This window comes from Mirounga leonina, unplaced genomic scaffold, assembly GCF_011800145.1.
Source record: "Mirounga leonina isolate KUSES-001 unplaced genomic scaffold, KU_Mleo_1.0 Mir_84, whole genome shotgun sequence".
Taxonomy (NCBI): domain Eukaryota; kingdom Metazoa; phylum Chordata; class Mammalia; order Carnivora; family Phocidae; genus Mirounga; species Mirounga leonina.
The window spans coordinates 3,195,805-3,213,174 of NW_023270827.1; the positions used below are offsets into that span (position 1 = coordinate 3,195,805).

General features: G+C 41.3%; 1 protein-coding gene across 1 annotated transcript in view; it reads right to left on the reverse strand.

The window, feature by feature from the left end:
* The window catches only part of LOC118002892 (A-kinase anchor protein 6-like), a 286,565-nt gene that overhangs the window by 257,414 nt on the left and 11,781 nt on the right, over positions 1-17,370 (reverse strand). The window contains exon 3 of the mRNA XM_034993503.1: positions 13,243-15,009. Within this exon, the coding sequence (XP_034849394.1) occupies positions 13,243-15,009 (1,767 nt within the window). The remainder of the gene's footprint in view (positions 1-13,242; positions 15,010-17,370) is intronic.

Sequence of the window (17,370 nt, forward strand, 5' to 3'; positions counted from 1 at the left end):
GCTACTTAGTGGCAGAATGAAGATTCTTATTCTAGTTCTTTCTACTAAAGCTGATGATGATTACCTGGATTCATAGACGAAGTCACACTAATGATAAGACTAGAATTTATATAGCCTTTAGAGTTTACAGTGAGCCTGTGTTCTTTGTAATTGCAAATAATAATCTATGCAACAGCATGATAATTAACTAACAAATTAATATTCCATTTTAAAGATTAAGAGACTTAAACACTAAACTTTTAAAGACTTATCCAAGTTTTCATAATTAAAAATGTGGGGGGTTGTGAACTGAGCCCAAATTTCCTGCCTTCAGGTCCTATACCCTTGAGTAAATGACCAACTTCTTTATGCCTCTCCATCCTCACTGGTAAAATCGGGATACAATAGAAGAGTGTCTGTTTCAAAGAGGGATTTTTTTTCTTGAGAATTAACATGCAATAATGTGTTGAATGAATAAACATTTTAGTACCTTGACTGAACGTTTGTAAGTGGGCCATAAATATCAAGATTTTGTTTTGTTTTGTTTATTGTTACCTTTCCAAAGCAATACAGGGGCATGACTTCAGGCTTAAGGATGAAGAAGAATTCACTAATATTCTAAGAATTTTTTTAGTTGAACTTAAAAAAAAAATGCAACACTCTTGATTTTCATCATCACAGAAATACTTCCTGCCAAATGTAGTTAGGCACTTTCATTATCTTGATGCTACAAGATATTGTTTAATCATAACCTTTCCTTACTAAGAAAATAACAAAGAACTATTTTTGTTTAATGTGTGAAATTATAAACAAAAAAACTGCACCTCTTCCTTATGCATTTCAGAGGCCAAAAACCAGATGCAGTAACTGGATGTAGCCTCACGGTGGTGCTAAATCATCGTGATAAAGCCTCAGGACCCATCTAAGGCTCTGGGGAAACCAGAGTGACACAGGACTGAAACATTCCTAATGTATGAACCAGGAAGGAATTTGCTCTGGATCCCCACAGTTCTTTTCTACCAACCTTGAGCAATGACCTTGGCATACTGTCTCAACGAATCCATTAGCAATGTTAACTCACAGGTTTCTCCTGGCATTGCGACAAACAAAATATACACAAAATATTATTATCCTTAAAAAAGTGTAGCCTGACCTTTAAAAATGTTATGTTCATTTAGAAGTCTCAGTTTGGATTTGGGCAACAGAGTTTGCATATAAGATAACATTTACCTTTGCCCCATTCACCCACTGTGTCTCTTTTTTTGGGGGGGGGGGATTTTATTTTTTTAATTTAATTTTATTATGTTATGTTAATCACCATACATTACATCGTTAGTTTTTGATGTAGTGTTCCATGATTCATTGTTTGCGTATAACACCCAGTGCTCCATTCAGTACGTGCCCTCTTTAATACCCATCACCAGGCTAACCCATACCCCACCCCCTCCCCTCTAGAACCTACCTCAGTTTGTTTCTCAGAGTCCATAGTCTCTCATGGTTCATCTCCCCCTCCGATTCCCCCCTTCATTTTTCCCTTCCTACGATCTTCTTTTTTTTTAACATATAATGTATTATTTGTCCCACTGTGTATCTTAATTTCATATGTCCCTTGGGACCATTTGTTAAACTCCTTTACATCTCTCAGCCCCCAACCTCAGCTTGAAATCTCAACTCTTTTGACCCCTTTCCTCCAACTCCTTTATTTTTAAAAAGCCAAACATTTTTACTGATTTGTCCTTTATAACATCTCCCACCTCTGTCTCTTCTATTTCCTCAGCTGGCTTCTAAACTCACAGTTCGGACCCCTTTACATGTCCAGGCTATTTGCAATAACCTTCCAAATTAGCCTCAGAGCACTAGCTTCCAACCTTGACTGCACATCGTAATTGTTTGAAGAGCTCTTAAAATTACCTGCCTGTTGAGATCCTGATTTAGTTAGTCTGGGGTGGAACCTGAGGTTGGGATTTTTTTCAAATCTCTCCAGTACTGATAATAAGCAGCCACAACAGAGAACCACTTTGCAAGTGGTATATCCGGGCAAGTGCACCACAATCAGATTAACCTTCTTAAACTACACCAACTCGCTGGGCCAAAAATTTTCAGTAGTTTCTCATCTTCACAAAAACTGCAAATTAGTGACTTGCAGGCCAAATCTATCCTACATATGTGTTTTATTTGGCCTGTTTTAAAACTGTTTAGACCCAACATTTTAAAAATTGGGAGATGTGACATAAAACCTGGCTTTCCTACTTTTTTAAGACTTGTAAGATATTGCCACACAGGTCCACATTATAGCACACAATCACTTGCCTTTAGACATGGTATTTACCCCCCAGTTGTTCAGTTCCCGTCCCTCCCCATTTGCCCCTGGCTGGGTGACTCATTCATGTGATCTGTCTGAACTCTTAAAGGCATTTTAGTTTGTAGCTCCTGGTCTATGGGGATAAAGCTCAAATTGAACAATAAGTTCAATCCCTCCCTCGCTCACTCATTCATTTATTCACGGATTCATTGGGCAGGTATTTATTTTGTGTTTGTACTATGCAAACCCTTGGAATTCAAAGTCCATCATACTTTGGTCCTACAACAAACTATTCTAAGCAGACGTCTGCCTCCCAATGTTCCTAGTCTAGAGGCTCATTTCCCAAACTCCTCTGCAGTTAGTATGTGCAACTTCCAGGTCAGATCTGTGAGAAGAAAGCTGGCTGCTCTCCACTTCCCTTCTCTGGTGAGCTGGAATGCTGACGGAATGGGTGAGCCACAGAAAAGCAACAGCGAAAAGGCTCCTGGGGGCACCTGGGTGGCTCAGTCGTTAAGCGTCTGCCTTCAGCTCAGGTCATGATCCCAGGGTCCTGGGATCAAGCCCCACATTGGGCTCCCCGCTCAACTGGGAGTCTGCTTCTCCCTCTCCCACTCCCCCTGCTTGTGTTCCCTCTCTTGCTGTGTCTCTCTCTGTCAAATAAATAAATAAAACCTTTAAAAAAAAAAAGAAAGAAAAGAAAAGAAAAGGCTCCTGGATCCCTAGATGACCTCTTTCCTGGACTGTCTACCTATCTGTTGTTATTTTTAAAAAAAAATTACTTCCATTTTATTATATTTTGGGGTCTCTTTGTTTATAGCAGTTTAGCATATACCCCCAAACACCAAGCATCTCTCTTTACTCTTTCCCAAATATACCTTAAATATTCTTGCTCTCAACCTTGGTTTATGCCAAAGCGTCTGTCATTAACCTTCCACCTCCTCATCTCTGTCTAAATTTTACTCGCCATTCAAGACCCAGGTCAAGTAGTCCCTCTTCTGTGATGCTTGGTCTAGCTATACTTGTTATTATCTGCCTTCCTCTACTCTGCCAGTGTATGACTTTCCACTTGGTATTTACCAAATATTATCCTATGTAATAAGCACAGAGCCTTGAATTAATGTTGTCACAGCTCTCTCAAATTCTAAGTCCAGAATCTAAGACAAAAATTTAGATTGTGCATGGTATAAATAAAGAAGAGTATACAGAGTTCCCACACCATCCTATTATATTAACCTTTTGGTGAATAATCATCTGTATTATCAACACATGTTCAATTTGTGATCCTTTTGGACTTCTAAATCTCCCAATTTTAAGTACAAAGCTGAGTCTTCCCAATTGTTTAAGAATTTGTTTTTTTCCTTAATATTTAAACTGTTTCACAACAGTGAAGTGAACTGAGATCTGTTTCACAACAATGTGAAATCTTTCTTTATTCTTGCATCTAAACAATTCCTCAACTCTCTACATATGTATTTCTAAGACTAAGCAGTGCACTAAAAGGAACAAGTTCAAGCGTGAATGGTGGTGAAGAGTCACCTAATAGTGCTCTCATATTTGGAATCTGAGAATCTCTAGGACAATATTAGAAGGAGAAAGTAGAAGATGCTCTTGGGGAAAGAAAAAGGGAAAACAGAGCCAGAAAGTGAAAACTATCTGGTCCAGAAAAAAATAAAGAAAAAGGAAAAGGAGAGAAGATGTAAGGAAGAGAAGGAAATCAGGGACAAGAGGAAGACTAGCAACTGAAGGAAAAAGTTATCATATGGAAAAGGCACATACAAAATGAAATGGCAGTGATAAACAGTGGAATCCAATAACCTTAAATGCTTCCTATCTGATAAGATGCTCTTAGGAGATGATTATCAACACCTAAGAGCAAACTACTACTCTACCAACTCTGGGAAAACTGGTACATGGGTGGTATAAAAAAATATCAAAAGTGAGTGAGAATTGAATTTATGGCAGACCTTGACTATATATAGTTGATGGTAAGTTACTTTGGGGCTGAATAAAGAAAGATAAAGCTGTATTTCAAATGAGATTTACTCAAATCTCAAATCAAATAAATAATGCCCAGATTAGACTTTTTAAAAAGAATGACTCCAAGTGTTTTTTTTTAAGGACAAATCCCAGAAGATGACTTGGCTCAAGTTATGAAGCTGTGTCCTATCTTATGAGAAAGCCTGGGGTGAGATCCTTAAAAGATGAGAAGTAATCACATTGAGATAAAATAAAGGAGAACTCAAAGACCTAAAACTGTAAAACTCCTACAAAAAACATACAGGAAAATCTTCATGTCATTGAACTTGGCAATGATTTCTTAGTTATAACACCAAAACCGCAGGAAACAAAAGCAAAAATAGACAATCAGGACTCTATCATACTTAAAAACTTTTGTGCATCAAAGGACCCATTCAAGAGAGTGGAAAGGCAACCTACAGAATGGGAGAAAAATCTTTTCAAATCATATATATAATAAAGGGATATACAAAGAATATACAAAGAACTCCTATAGCTGAACAACAAAACATCAAATAGGCCAATTAAAAATGGACAAAGAACTTGAATATTCCTCCAGAGATGATATACAAATGGTCAACAAATGAAAAGATGCCTCAACAATACTAATCATCAGAGAAATGTAAATCAAAACCACAATAAGATATTATCCCACACCCATTAGGATGGTTACTATTTAAAAAAATTGTCAGCAAGCATGTGGAGAAATTGGAACCTTTGTACACTACTGGTGTGATTATAAATGGAGCAACTGCTATGGGAAATGGTATGGAGGTTCCTCAAAACACTAAAAATAGGGCGCCTGGGTGGCTCAGTTGGTTAAGCGACTGCCTTTGGCTTAGGTCATGATCCTGGAGTCCCAGGATCGAGTCCCACATCGGGCTCCCTGCTCAGCAGAGAGTCTGCTTCTCCCTCTGACCCTCCCCCCTCTCATGCTCTCTCTATCTCATTCTCTCTCTCAAATAAATAAATAAAATCTTTAAAAAAAAAAAAACATTAAAAAAAGAACTACCATGCGATCCAGCAATCCCATTTCCAGATACATACCCAAAAGAATTGAGAGCTGAGTTTCAAAAGCTTCAAAGAGATATCTGCACACCTATGTTCATAACAGGGCTATTCACAGTAGCCAAGAGGTGGATGCAAGCCAAATATCCATCCACAGATGAACAGAAAAACAAAATATGGTATAGACACACAATGGATTATTATTCAGCCTTAAAAAGGAAGCCTGTCACATGCTACAACATGGATGAACCTTGAGGACATTACGCTATGTGAAATAAACCAGTCACAAAAAGACAAATACTGTATAATTCTACTTACATGAGGTACCTAAAGTAGTCAAATTCATAGAAACAGAGAGTAGATTGGTGGTTACCAGGACTGGGGGAGAGGGAGGAAAGGGAAGTTTCTGTTTAGTGGGTACAGAGTTTCCGATTGGAAAAGTTTGGGAAATCTGTTTCACAACAATGTGAATATACTGGTTTTTTTTGTTTTTTTTTTTTTTTTTTGAGAGAGAGAGAGAGAGCATGTGCACTCAAGTGGGGTGTGGGAGGGGCAGAGGGAAAGAGAGAGAATCTTAAGCAGACTCCACGCCCAGAACGGAGCCCGATGCAGGGCTCAATCTCACAACCCTGAAATCAAGAGTCAGATACTTAACCAACTGAGCCACCCCGGCACCCCCAACAATGTGACTATACTTAGCACTAATGAATTGTACACTTAAAAACAGTTAAAATGGCAAATTTTACACTATGTGCTTTTTATCACAATGAAAAAAAGAAAAGGAAAAGAAGAGAACTCAGGACAACATGCTACTTCTTTAATGATTGCCATCATCAGTGTGGTATCATTGGTGTGTCAACATACCAAGTCAACATACCAAGTCAAAATGAGGGTAAAAGATAGGACAGCTTCTCTCTGGACCCATTTTATCTCTTGGAAAAAGAAATCAGTGCCAAGTTAATCCCAGGACCAAATCTCTCTACAATCACATTACTCGTGATGGTATCAACCAGTTCAGTTTCACTAGATTCTCAAAACTAATTTTGATGTAGGAAAAAAAGCAAACATGGCTAACAAATCAGGACAGTTTGATTCCATGTCAATAAAAAACATGAACACCTAAGTAGATAGGTAGTCCTTGGCAGGTTTTAAGCCAGAAAGTAGAAAAGATCTGACTTAGATTTTCAAGGGAACTCTAGGAACTCTTCCTTTATCTTTATAGGAGACTGAGCTGCTTTTAATTTTTGAAGGGCCAAATGTATTTCATGTGCTGGGATCTGTGTCCTTGCTTCATTTTCCTACCTGGTTGTTGGTATTTTTAGTAGTTTCTAGGAGGTAATCTTTATGCTGCGGGAAAATTAGTCCTTTGTTCATAATATGGAATGTAAATATTTTTCCCAATTTCTCTTGTAACTTTGCTTACGGTGTTTTTTTTTTTTTTTAAACCTTTATTGTAAAATAAAACACATTAAACTGCAAAAAAAAAAAAAAAAAAGCAGCCTTTGTGCTGCTACCACAGACTTGACTGTGATTTTTAGTCTAGTTACAAAGAGCAAGCACTCAGCTAAGTAGCTGCTGCACTGATTTTGAAATAACTTATGTGCAAAGACATCCTTAGCTGGCACCAAATAAGTTTTTAAAATCAGGTTACAGATGTCCTGAAGATAAAATGCTAACAACAGCTGAGTCACTGAACTACAGTGGAGATGCCATAATCTGGCATTTGAAGACTTTGGTTGCTGGAGAGAAAGGGAAGCAGCTATGTCATGTATCCATCAACTTGGTACCAATGAGTCCAACCTAATGGAGTAATGTCTTCCAGGCTGAGCTTTGAGAACTTAGTGTGGGCAGGAAGCCTGTGATGTGAGAAGTAGACATTGCACGATATCCCAAAGGACAGATCTCCTGAGATGCTTCACTTTGGTGGCACCACGCTGCACGCATTCTGCCAGCCCCCCTAGGAATCACACAGCTATTAATCTGGCATCAATAATTACTCACCCTGGACAGGTGGCTACTCGCTAGGCAGTTCATTTCTATTCAGGTCGTGAGGAAGAAGTCACACTCTTCATTTACTAATCTAGTAATGGTTTGTAGGCTTTCTAAATAGATTTGATCTGCATGTGTGATTATGGTCTAACTTCCCTGGCATTGGAATATATCTTTAGAATCCTAGCTCTTACACTAGCAGCAGTGTGACCCTGAGCAAGTCATCAGCATTGGAGCCCCAGATTTGTCATCAGTAAAACAAGACCAATAATAGTTCTTTCATAGGGCTGTCATATAAATTAAATGATAGAACCTGTATCAGAACCTGGCACATAGTAGATGCTGATGAGAAATCATTTCCCTTCCTTCTTCCATACTCTAGAGCAGGGATCAGCAAATTTTCTTCTGTAACAGGTGGTAAATATTTGAGGCTTTGCAAACCATCAGTCTCTGTCACAATGACTCATTTCTGTCATTGCAGCCCAAATGCAGCCAGTGATGATGAGTACAGTTGTGTTTCAAGAAAATGTTATTTTAAAAATTAGGCACTGGGCAAGCTATAGTTTGCCGATCCCTATTACAGCACATAAGACACCACGCACTAAGTTAATCTTTCATCATTCTGTTTGATTTCATCTGCTCCAGACATGCCCTCTCCTCCTTTCTCTTCATTGCTTTTACCCCATTTCTTGACTGTTCCACAACAAATGGATCTAGTTCAATGGTTTGACTATTTTCACTTTTAATTTTAGGCCTTGAGAAGCCCCCACTGGAGGTGAACACTCAGATTTGAGAACAACAGGTTCTGGGAAAATCAACCATATTTGAGCAAAATCCCCTCAACTCCCACTGAGAGATTGGGAAAGGAAGAACCCCTAGGAACTCACAGAGTTAATGGAGGAATTTTTATTTGTAGAGAATAGGCTGTGACTTGTTTCTCAGGTTTAAAAATACTGCTTAATAAATATGTTTGCATTTGCTTGTGTATGTGTAAAGAACTTCCTACAGGACATATAAACTAAAACAACAGTGATCACCTTTAATGTGGTGGGGCCACAACATGGGGAATAAAGAGGAGACAAAGGTTTTTACTGGATATTTTTTAAATATTTTATTTATTTACTTGAGAGAGAGCAAGTGTGAGAGAGCGAGAGTTTCCCTCTCCCTCTGCCCCTCCCCCCCTTGCGCATGCTCTCTCTCTCCAAAATAAATAAAATCTTTATTTTATTTATTCTAAAGATTTTATTTATTTCTTTGACAGGAGAGAGAGAGAGAGAGTGCAAGCAGGGGGAGCAGCATAGGGAGAGAGAGAAGCAGGCTCCCCACAGAGCAAGGAGCCCAACATGAGGCTCAATCCCATGACCCTGGGATCATGACCTGAGCCGAAGGTAGACACTTAACCAACTGAGCCACCCAGGCGCCCCTGGATATTTTTAAACATATATGTTTTTAAGCCTTGTGAATATATTATATATTCAAAGAAATTAATTTTCCTACAGAATAAAAAAAAATTATACAGAAATCTTTTCACATTCACAAAACCAGCCCACTGTAAGAAAGACTCCAATGTGAGGGGTGGGGAATGATGGGAACCTAAAAGGTATCTAAGACACTTGTCACTCAGGTGTGATCCCAGGGATTGTATCACAGCCCCATAAAGTCCCTAATGTGATGGTGGGCTTTTACGTACCTTCTACCTTGTATTCTGTGTGACTCAGAGAAGACGGGAGAACTTGGTACATGAAGGGAGGAGGAAACACACCACTCTCCATTTGGAGGTACATCCAGAAAGCAGGATGTATTCCTCAGTGTTTTATAACTTCTTCATATCAGGCCAACATTCTTCCCATGGATATCCACACTCCCTCCCTTCTTGTCTCAGCGTGTGCCACATGTATACACTCTTCCCAGCCACCTCAAACTCTCTAATCTTTTCTAAATGACACTTTCATTGGACTTTACTTTCAACTATCACCCTTTGCCTCATATTGCTCTCTCAACCCAATTCCTTGAGCTATGAATGATTCTCTCCCTTCTTAATCATCTATAATCCAGCTTCTACCTCCACTCTTTCATTGAGTCCATTTTTCTCTATGGCTCTCATTGACTGTCTCAACCAAATCTAAAGGTTGCTTCTTTTTCTTTGTTCTTATTCTTCTCCATTTACCTTTTGCAGAGAACAAAGCTAACGTCCATCTTACATCTCTTCTCCCCCCATTTACTTAACACCCAAGAATCCTCTCTGTCAAGTGGACCTCTTCCTTGTTCCTGCCTCATAACTGGGCTACAACTTGAGTCTCAGTTCCCACCCCTCTTTTCTCCATCTATCCTCATTCTCTCAAGGAATTAATCTATTCTCAAGACTTTACCTAGTGCGAAGGGTAAAGCACATGGAGCACGTGACTTATTAGCTGGGCAGCCCAGGAAAAGTGATTTCATCTCTCTGCACTCAGTTTCATCCACTCTAAAATGGGGATTCATTCATTCATTCAACAGTCTTTACTGAACACTTACTATGTGCCAGGCACCATTAGAGGTACATTAGATTCATTAGCAAACTAAACAGATAAACATTCATTCCCTCACAGAGCTCCCGTTCTCTCCGGGGGAAATAGGAAATATACTAAAACAATAAGCATACTAAATAGAATTATATAAAATGACAGAATACAGTGAGAGCTGTAGAAAAAAACAAAAAGGGTTCAGGTTATACCTTTTATTTTTTTAAAGATATATGTATTTATTTTAGAGAGATGGGGCAGAGAGAGGGAGAGAGAGAGAACGCTGATCTCACAACCCTGAGATCATGACCTGAGCGGAAACCAAGGGTCAGACACCTAAATGACTGAGCCACCCAGGCACCCCATGGGTTATTTCTTTTAAAAGGCAGTCAGAGTAGGCTTCCCTAAGAAGTTAATATTTCAGCAGGCTCAAAAGAGGTTAAAAAAAATAAGAGCATCTGTTGGAAAGAGTGCAGGCAGAGAGAACTGACAAAGATCCTCAAGGCATGGGCATGCCCAGCTTGTTCTAGGAACAGCAGAGGCTGCTGGGAATGGGGTGAGGTGAGCATGAGGAAGAGCAGGTAGAAATCAGGTCAGAAAGGAAGTCAAGGGAACAGTCTTTGTAGGGCCTCTGAATGCAACAGGAGCTGTTGCAGGGTTTTGAGCAGAGGGGTGATATGATCTGATTCATGTCTCAAAAGGATCATTCTGGCTGCTGTGTTAGAAATAGATTGTAATAGGAGCAGGATGGGAGCAGAGAGACCAGTCAGGAGGCTAGCACCAGAGTGGGAACACTGGACAGGGGAGAGAAGTGGTCCATTTTGGATAATAAAACCTACCTTGTAGGGCTGTTTGAGAATTGTATGAGAAAATTCCTGCAGGTAAAGTGCCTAGTAGATGCCTGATGCAAAGAAGATGTTAAATAACACCTTCTCTTATTATGTTCTATTTGCAGATAGAATAGGTTCTCTGGGTCACTACAGGCAGATCAAAGCTAGAGTGTGATATCCAAGGTCAGCTGACCTGGGGGTTGGCAGCTGCCCCACTGAAGTGATAAAGGGAGGTTGGACTGACCAAGGGGCTTAATCTTCGTTTAGCCTTTACTTCATATCCCAACTCCAGGACAGTGTTTCCAACTGCCTACAAGACACTTCCTCTTAACAGTTCTATCATATGATCAATATCAATGATATTGATCAATGATTGATATTGATCAATGATAATGATCAATGTATCAATTTTTTTAATTTCCTGCCTCCCCTCCACCTCTAGCCAGCTATGCATCCAAACGTTTTCTTCTATTAAAGATACACCAGTCCCCAGAGGCTGGACACTTGGCTTCATCCTTGCATAATAATGGAAACAAAACATGCTACCATTGGAAGCTGGTATTGTAGCCACCCTCTGCTTAAAACACCTCTATTTACAAAAGAAAAAACAAGGCCCAGAACAAAACATGATTAGCCATGGGCCTCTCTAGGCTTTAATGACTGAGCAATGCTTGGACCCAGTTTTCTGGATGCTTCCTTCAACAGCCCTCCCAACCCGTGCCTGTCCCACATCACACAGTCCCTCAGATTGGCTGCCACAGGCCAGTTCTCTCTGCCCTGGTCACCATCACAACTGCCATGACCTCCTTCCTGTTACTGTCACCTAAATATTCCAGAAAGCCTACTGGCGGCCATGACCTACTCTGCTTTCAGTGTGCTGGCTCTGGGTTCAAACTCTTACTCTGTGATTACTAGCTGTGAGGCCTAAAGCAAGTTTCCTAACCCTGTTCTGCCTTCGCCTCTTCATCTGAAAAAGTCCTACCTCCCCCCAGGACTTAAATAGAATAAGGCCTGTGAAGCTCTTATCACAGAGCCAAGCACGAAATTAGAGCCCAAGAAGCATTAGTTATTGTGGGTTTTATTACTAGTCTCAGTCACTTGCAGAGAAGTTGCCATGGGTGCCGGGTGAACATATTCTAACTGCCTTGTACTGGCCTTCAGGGCCTTGTAGCCACCAGGTCTATTATATGCATGGGAACTTTCGCTGCTCTCTGTTCACAGACTTTCCAGTCTGGACAGCTCTCTGTACCTCCTACCCCCCATAAACATGCTCATTCCCAGATCCCTCCTTTGTGTTTTGGTTTATGCTCTTCCTGCCTGAAATACCCACTGTCCTTCTCTCTGTCTTAATCCTGGCATTCCCTTCAAAACTCCACCAAAGGTTCAGCACTCCACAAGAACTTCCCAGGCAAATCCTGACTCCACTGATATCACTTTTTTTTTTTTTTTTTTACAATACTACAGTATTTACATGCAGTATATATTGATCACTTTCTTACTGAGGCATGGGCTCTCGAGCAGGCTACCTGGTCTCTCTCAGCCTCAGTCTCCTTATCCATACAATGGGGTTAATATTAGGGTTGTTGTGAGAATTGGATACATACATTCTTAGTAAACATAATCATTAATATAGGTTACCATTACATACTGACATTAACTTTTCCTTGGTTTTACACACCTTCATTTTCTTCCTTCAGGTTAGCCTGTCTATGTGTGCAATACTTAATCTAGTGTCTTAAAATCACAGCTTAAATTATGGAGCTCAGTCCTGAGAATTCTGATGGCTGTCCTTAAAGATTTCATCTAATAATCCACTCTAAAAGTACAGATTTGGGGTGCCTACTGGCGGGTGGCTCAGTCACTTAAGCGAACTGACTCTTGATTTAGGCCCAGGTCATGATCAAGCCCCACGTTGGGCTCTGCGCTAGGCGTATAGCCTGCTTAAGATTCTCTCTCTCCCTCCCCCTCTGCCCCTCCCCCCTCTCCCCATCCTATTCCCCCACTCTCACTCTCTCAAAAAATGAATAAATAAAAGTACAGATTTATCCCAAATATCAACTCCTCATCTCAGAGCCCATGGGCAGTACACAGTATAGGAAGCACGGTTATTAGCCAGGGGCCTCAAAAAGGAGAAAGACTGGAGAAAAACAAAGATTTCCCCCCAAAATTAGAAATATCTGGTCTATTTCTATAGGGAATTAACATTGGGAATGGAAAGCTCTTCTGGGGTTAGAACAAACAAATAAAAAATCAGTGAGGATGACAGTATTGTATTCGAGTACTCCTGAGGTACTGGTGTGTGCTCGGCTACCATCCGACCTCATTTTGCATTCCACTCAAAGGGCCCACCATTCGTCAGGAGCCATGTTAGGTGTGAGCAATATCAACAGAGATTCCTACACCAAGCAGGGACACATGGAGCTAATGCACTGACAATGATGCATAATCTGCCACAATGCAGTGATCATTATTGTTTCCTCTTTTCTTCCTTCAAGGAATCAGGCTTATCAAACATGGCAGCACTTCTTATAATGACGATAGGGAGGGACTGACCTTTTCCCAGCATCACTTCCAAAGATCAGGTAAGAAATCCTGCAAGTTAAGAAGACCACCTTACCTCTATTTTTTCCCATATGGCTTCATAGTTGTCTTGGTGTTGAATATCTTGCATCAGTTTCTCAATTAAAGCAGACTTTGTGGCAGAATGGCTCTCATTTTTCTCAGAGGATGCAGCTCTCTCTGACTTCTCATCGATGTATTTTTTCATACCAGAGAGAGGCATGCACAACTCTTCGTCAGAAAGAATGTCACTCAGGGGCCCCGACTCCATGCTCTCCCCCAGGGAAGAGGCTATGTCACTGGATGAGCTTGGAGACACTCTGCCTAGCCTCGTATGCTTCTTCTTGACGTGGTATGTTGGATAGATCTCAGAATCCGAGTTCATTTCAGACAGTTCCCAGTCATCAATATTTTGGATGGTTTCCCCTCTGGGTTTCTGAGGCAGAAGCTTTGTTAGGTTCTCCAACTTCAACGCTAAGACTTCGGTCTGCTTCAGATGAGAGGGTAGTGCTAGGTATTCGTCAGAGCCATACCAGGCCTCCACCACCTGACCATTCCTGGTGACGTGACTTGGCGAGGAAGAGTAACTTTTTTTGCTTTTGTTTTTTGAAAGAAGGGGTACTGGAGACACGATGTTCTCTGAGCCAACAGAGCATTCACTACTTTGAGTAAAAGATGGTGAACTGGATGTTTCTGACTGCACTGGCAATTTGGCCTTCCAACTCTTCTTATGACATGGCTCGGGTGAGGATGTGGAAATGGAATCTGTTTCTGGCCCCTCTACGGCCTTGGGAGTACCTGAAGGAATTCCACTGGGCACAGCTGAGCTCCTCATGCTTTCAGCCTGCTTGCCTGAACCCGCTCCACATTTTGGTGTTTGGCACAGAGGCACCTCTTCTGGGGCTCTGTGTGGCTTTTTAAGTCGAGGTTTCTCTTTATGGCAGTCACTAAGCCTTCCCAGGCTGGAGGATATTTCCTTCACGTGACTTTTGACGGTGTTTTCAAGATTCCCCTCCCCCACCTTGTGCAAACACTCATACGACTGGCTGGCAGCAGAAGGGCTGTTGGGATAGGAAGACTGTAACACCAGACAAAGCTTGGATCTGTCGGGAGGATCCACCAGAGAGGGGGTGCTTCTGCTCATCTCAGGCTTGAGATCAGCCATCTGCTTCTTTCCATCAGTGCCTTTCAGATTATTCTTAAAAGTTTCCTCTTTAAGGAAAAGCCCTCTTTTTGGCAATGTGGGCTGCGTGGGGGAGTCCTCATTGTAATTAAAGCAATCTCGGATGGGTCGCTTAGGAGTTGCATTTTCACAAGGCAGAGGCTGTTGGTTCTTTGTCCCAAGTTGGAAGGAGGAACTGGATTCTTGCTTCACAGGCTCAGGAGGGTGTTGATCGGCATTTGTCAGAGCTTCCCCTGAAGATGACGTCCCGGGCATTAAGCCCAGTGGCTCCTCGACTGTCAAAGCACTGTCTTCCTCACATCCACCTTTGTCATCTGCTGAAAGAGGTACTTCAGATGCCTCCTCACTAACTGCTTCGCTGCAGTTGGAAGGGATGGGGTCGGTCACCACCGTGAGTAACCCAACACTTCGGATGAGCTCGGGGAACTCCTTTTCCATCTCACTGTAGCTCCAAGAGTCAAAGGGTTTGGTTTTGACCTGGCTAGAGGTCATGTCACCTAGGCCACCGAGCAAATCCTCACTTGGACTGTAGTCAGACAGTTCGAAAGCAGTAATACCACAATCCAGAGACAAGTAATTTTGAGAGCATTTGATAGTTAACTGTCCTGAGTCATCCACTTCTGTTAGAGAATCAAGCCGGCCCTGAAACAGACAAGGGCAACAGTTTCAGTAAATGCTACATCCATTACACTCAACTGCTATTCAAATGAAATCTCAGCAGAGGCCACCGTAAAGGGCAAAAATGCAGCAGTCTCAATTGCTTCTGGTTTAACATACAGAAAGGCATATTAATCAATTATATTGCTTTCTATAGTATCCTGTTCTTAAATATTTGGGGATTTTTCTTTAACCTGGAGAATAGAGGCTTGATAGAAATGGTCAAGGTTGAGCCAAAAATATCCATTCTTGCCTAAACTTTCCAATTTAAAATAGCCCATAGTTCATTTAATAAGCATTTCTAGTGTGATGCCTTAAGTAATAAAATTCTGTGAACAAAGTAATATAAGAGTAAAATGTCCATGAACATCTGCCTTGCATATTGCTATCACTCCAGCACTGACCACAGTGGCTGGCTTATAGAAGATGCTCAATAAGTATGTTTAAATGGTATAATTAATTACACTAAGTCTGTCATGTTAACTTTTTATTCACAAATCACAGGAAGGTGAACTATGGAATTTGCATACCTCACAGAAACAGTTCAGAACCAGCTTCTCTTTGTACCCACCCTTTTGAAGATAAACACAGGTAATCCTGGAGAAAAGTAATGAATATCAAAACTTACCATCTTAGTCCCTGTCCCCTCTCTTTGCACGCATTTTTCTCCCCCTCTTCCATTTGTGTATGTTACATACCAACTGCCTCCCTCCCTTGTTATTTATAATTCAAGGTAGGCCAGTCTGATTTGAAATCCCCCTGTGCTAAAAAATAGCTTTACAAGTAAGTATTTTTAATTTTTAATCTTTGACTATGTGATGAAGGCTTTTGTCTCATCACTAATGCAGTTTCTTTTTTAAAGATTTATTTATTTGAGAGGAGGAGGCAGAGGGAGAGAGAGAACCCTCAAGCTGACTCCCCACTGACCATGGAGCCCGACTCAGGGCTTGATCCCAGGACTCTGAGATCATGACCTGAGCCGAAATCAAGAGTTGGCTGCTTAACTGACTGAGACTCTGGGGCACTCATCACTAATGTGGGTTCTAATATCACACAACAAATGGGGAGATTTTTGATTAACGATTTGTTTAAGACAGAAGGGCCCTGGAATCCTTTTATGCCTACCAGCTAAGGAGATCCTGATCTGATCTAGCCCCTTAGGAGATGAAGGAAGGAAACTGAAAAGTGAAGGGTCGTTATATCCCCAGACCTTTCTTCTACTGGAGGAGGAAGTGGGTGAGCAAACTGAATCGAGAAGTCATGTGGTTGCTGAACCCTGTGTCGTTCCAGCCAGGTTATCCCAAGATCTGGCCACTCTGGGACCTCACACTGGGTTTTTGTTCATTTGTTCATTTCGCTTTTGGAAATTTTCTCTCCCTTCACACCTTCACCTTGCCTTTACCTCCTACTCCCCTCAATGGTACTCCACAATATCCAGATAAAGAATAATAATAATAAGCCTCATTTAACTTTTCTAAACTTTAGTTTCCTCATGCATAAATGGGGATGGTTGATTACTACTATTACTTTTTTTTTTTAAGATTTTATTTATTTATTTGACAGAGAGAGAGTCAGCGAGAGAGGGAACACAAGCAGTGGGAGTGGGAGAGGGGGAAGCAGGCTTCCTGCGGAGCAGGAGCCCAATGCGGGGCTCGATCCCAGGAGGACCTGAGCCGAAAGCAGACACTTAACGACTGAGCCACCCAGGGGCCCCACTACTATTACTTTTTCATTTAATCCTCACAATAACTTTCTTCTGGGGTCTGTACTATTGTCCCTGTTTTATAGGGGACATATGAGAGGAGCCTAAGCCAAAAGAAGGTACATAACTAGCATATGGCCTTGCACCTAGGGGCCAAACTAGGCCTTAAATGGAGGCTTTCTGACCCAGAGTCCACACTCTGACCTCTGTATAATAATTTTCTCTGATTCATTGGATATGATTTCAAATAGACATACCCCATCCTCCAGTTTGTACTCCACATTGCCACATTGTAAAAAGTAACCTTGGGGCGCCTGGGTGGCACAGTCAGTTAAGCGTCCAAATCTTAGTTTCGGCTCAGGGTGGTAAGATCGAGCCCCGTGTTGGGCTCCATGCTCAGTGGGGAGTCTGCCTGGGATTCTCTTTCTCTCCTTCTCCCTCTGCCCCTTTACAAATTACAAACATGATGCTTAAAGTCCTTTATTAACTTCCTGCTGCTGGGTTAAAATCCCCAACCCTTCCAAGAACATGTAGAGGCCTCTCTCAAGCCACTCTCTCCTCCCTGGCTACACCCAGCCACAGTGTTCTCTTTATAGTTTTTGAACATAACGAGTTCCTTCTGCCTCAGGGCTTTTGCACATGCT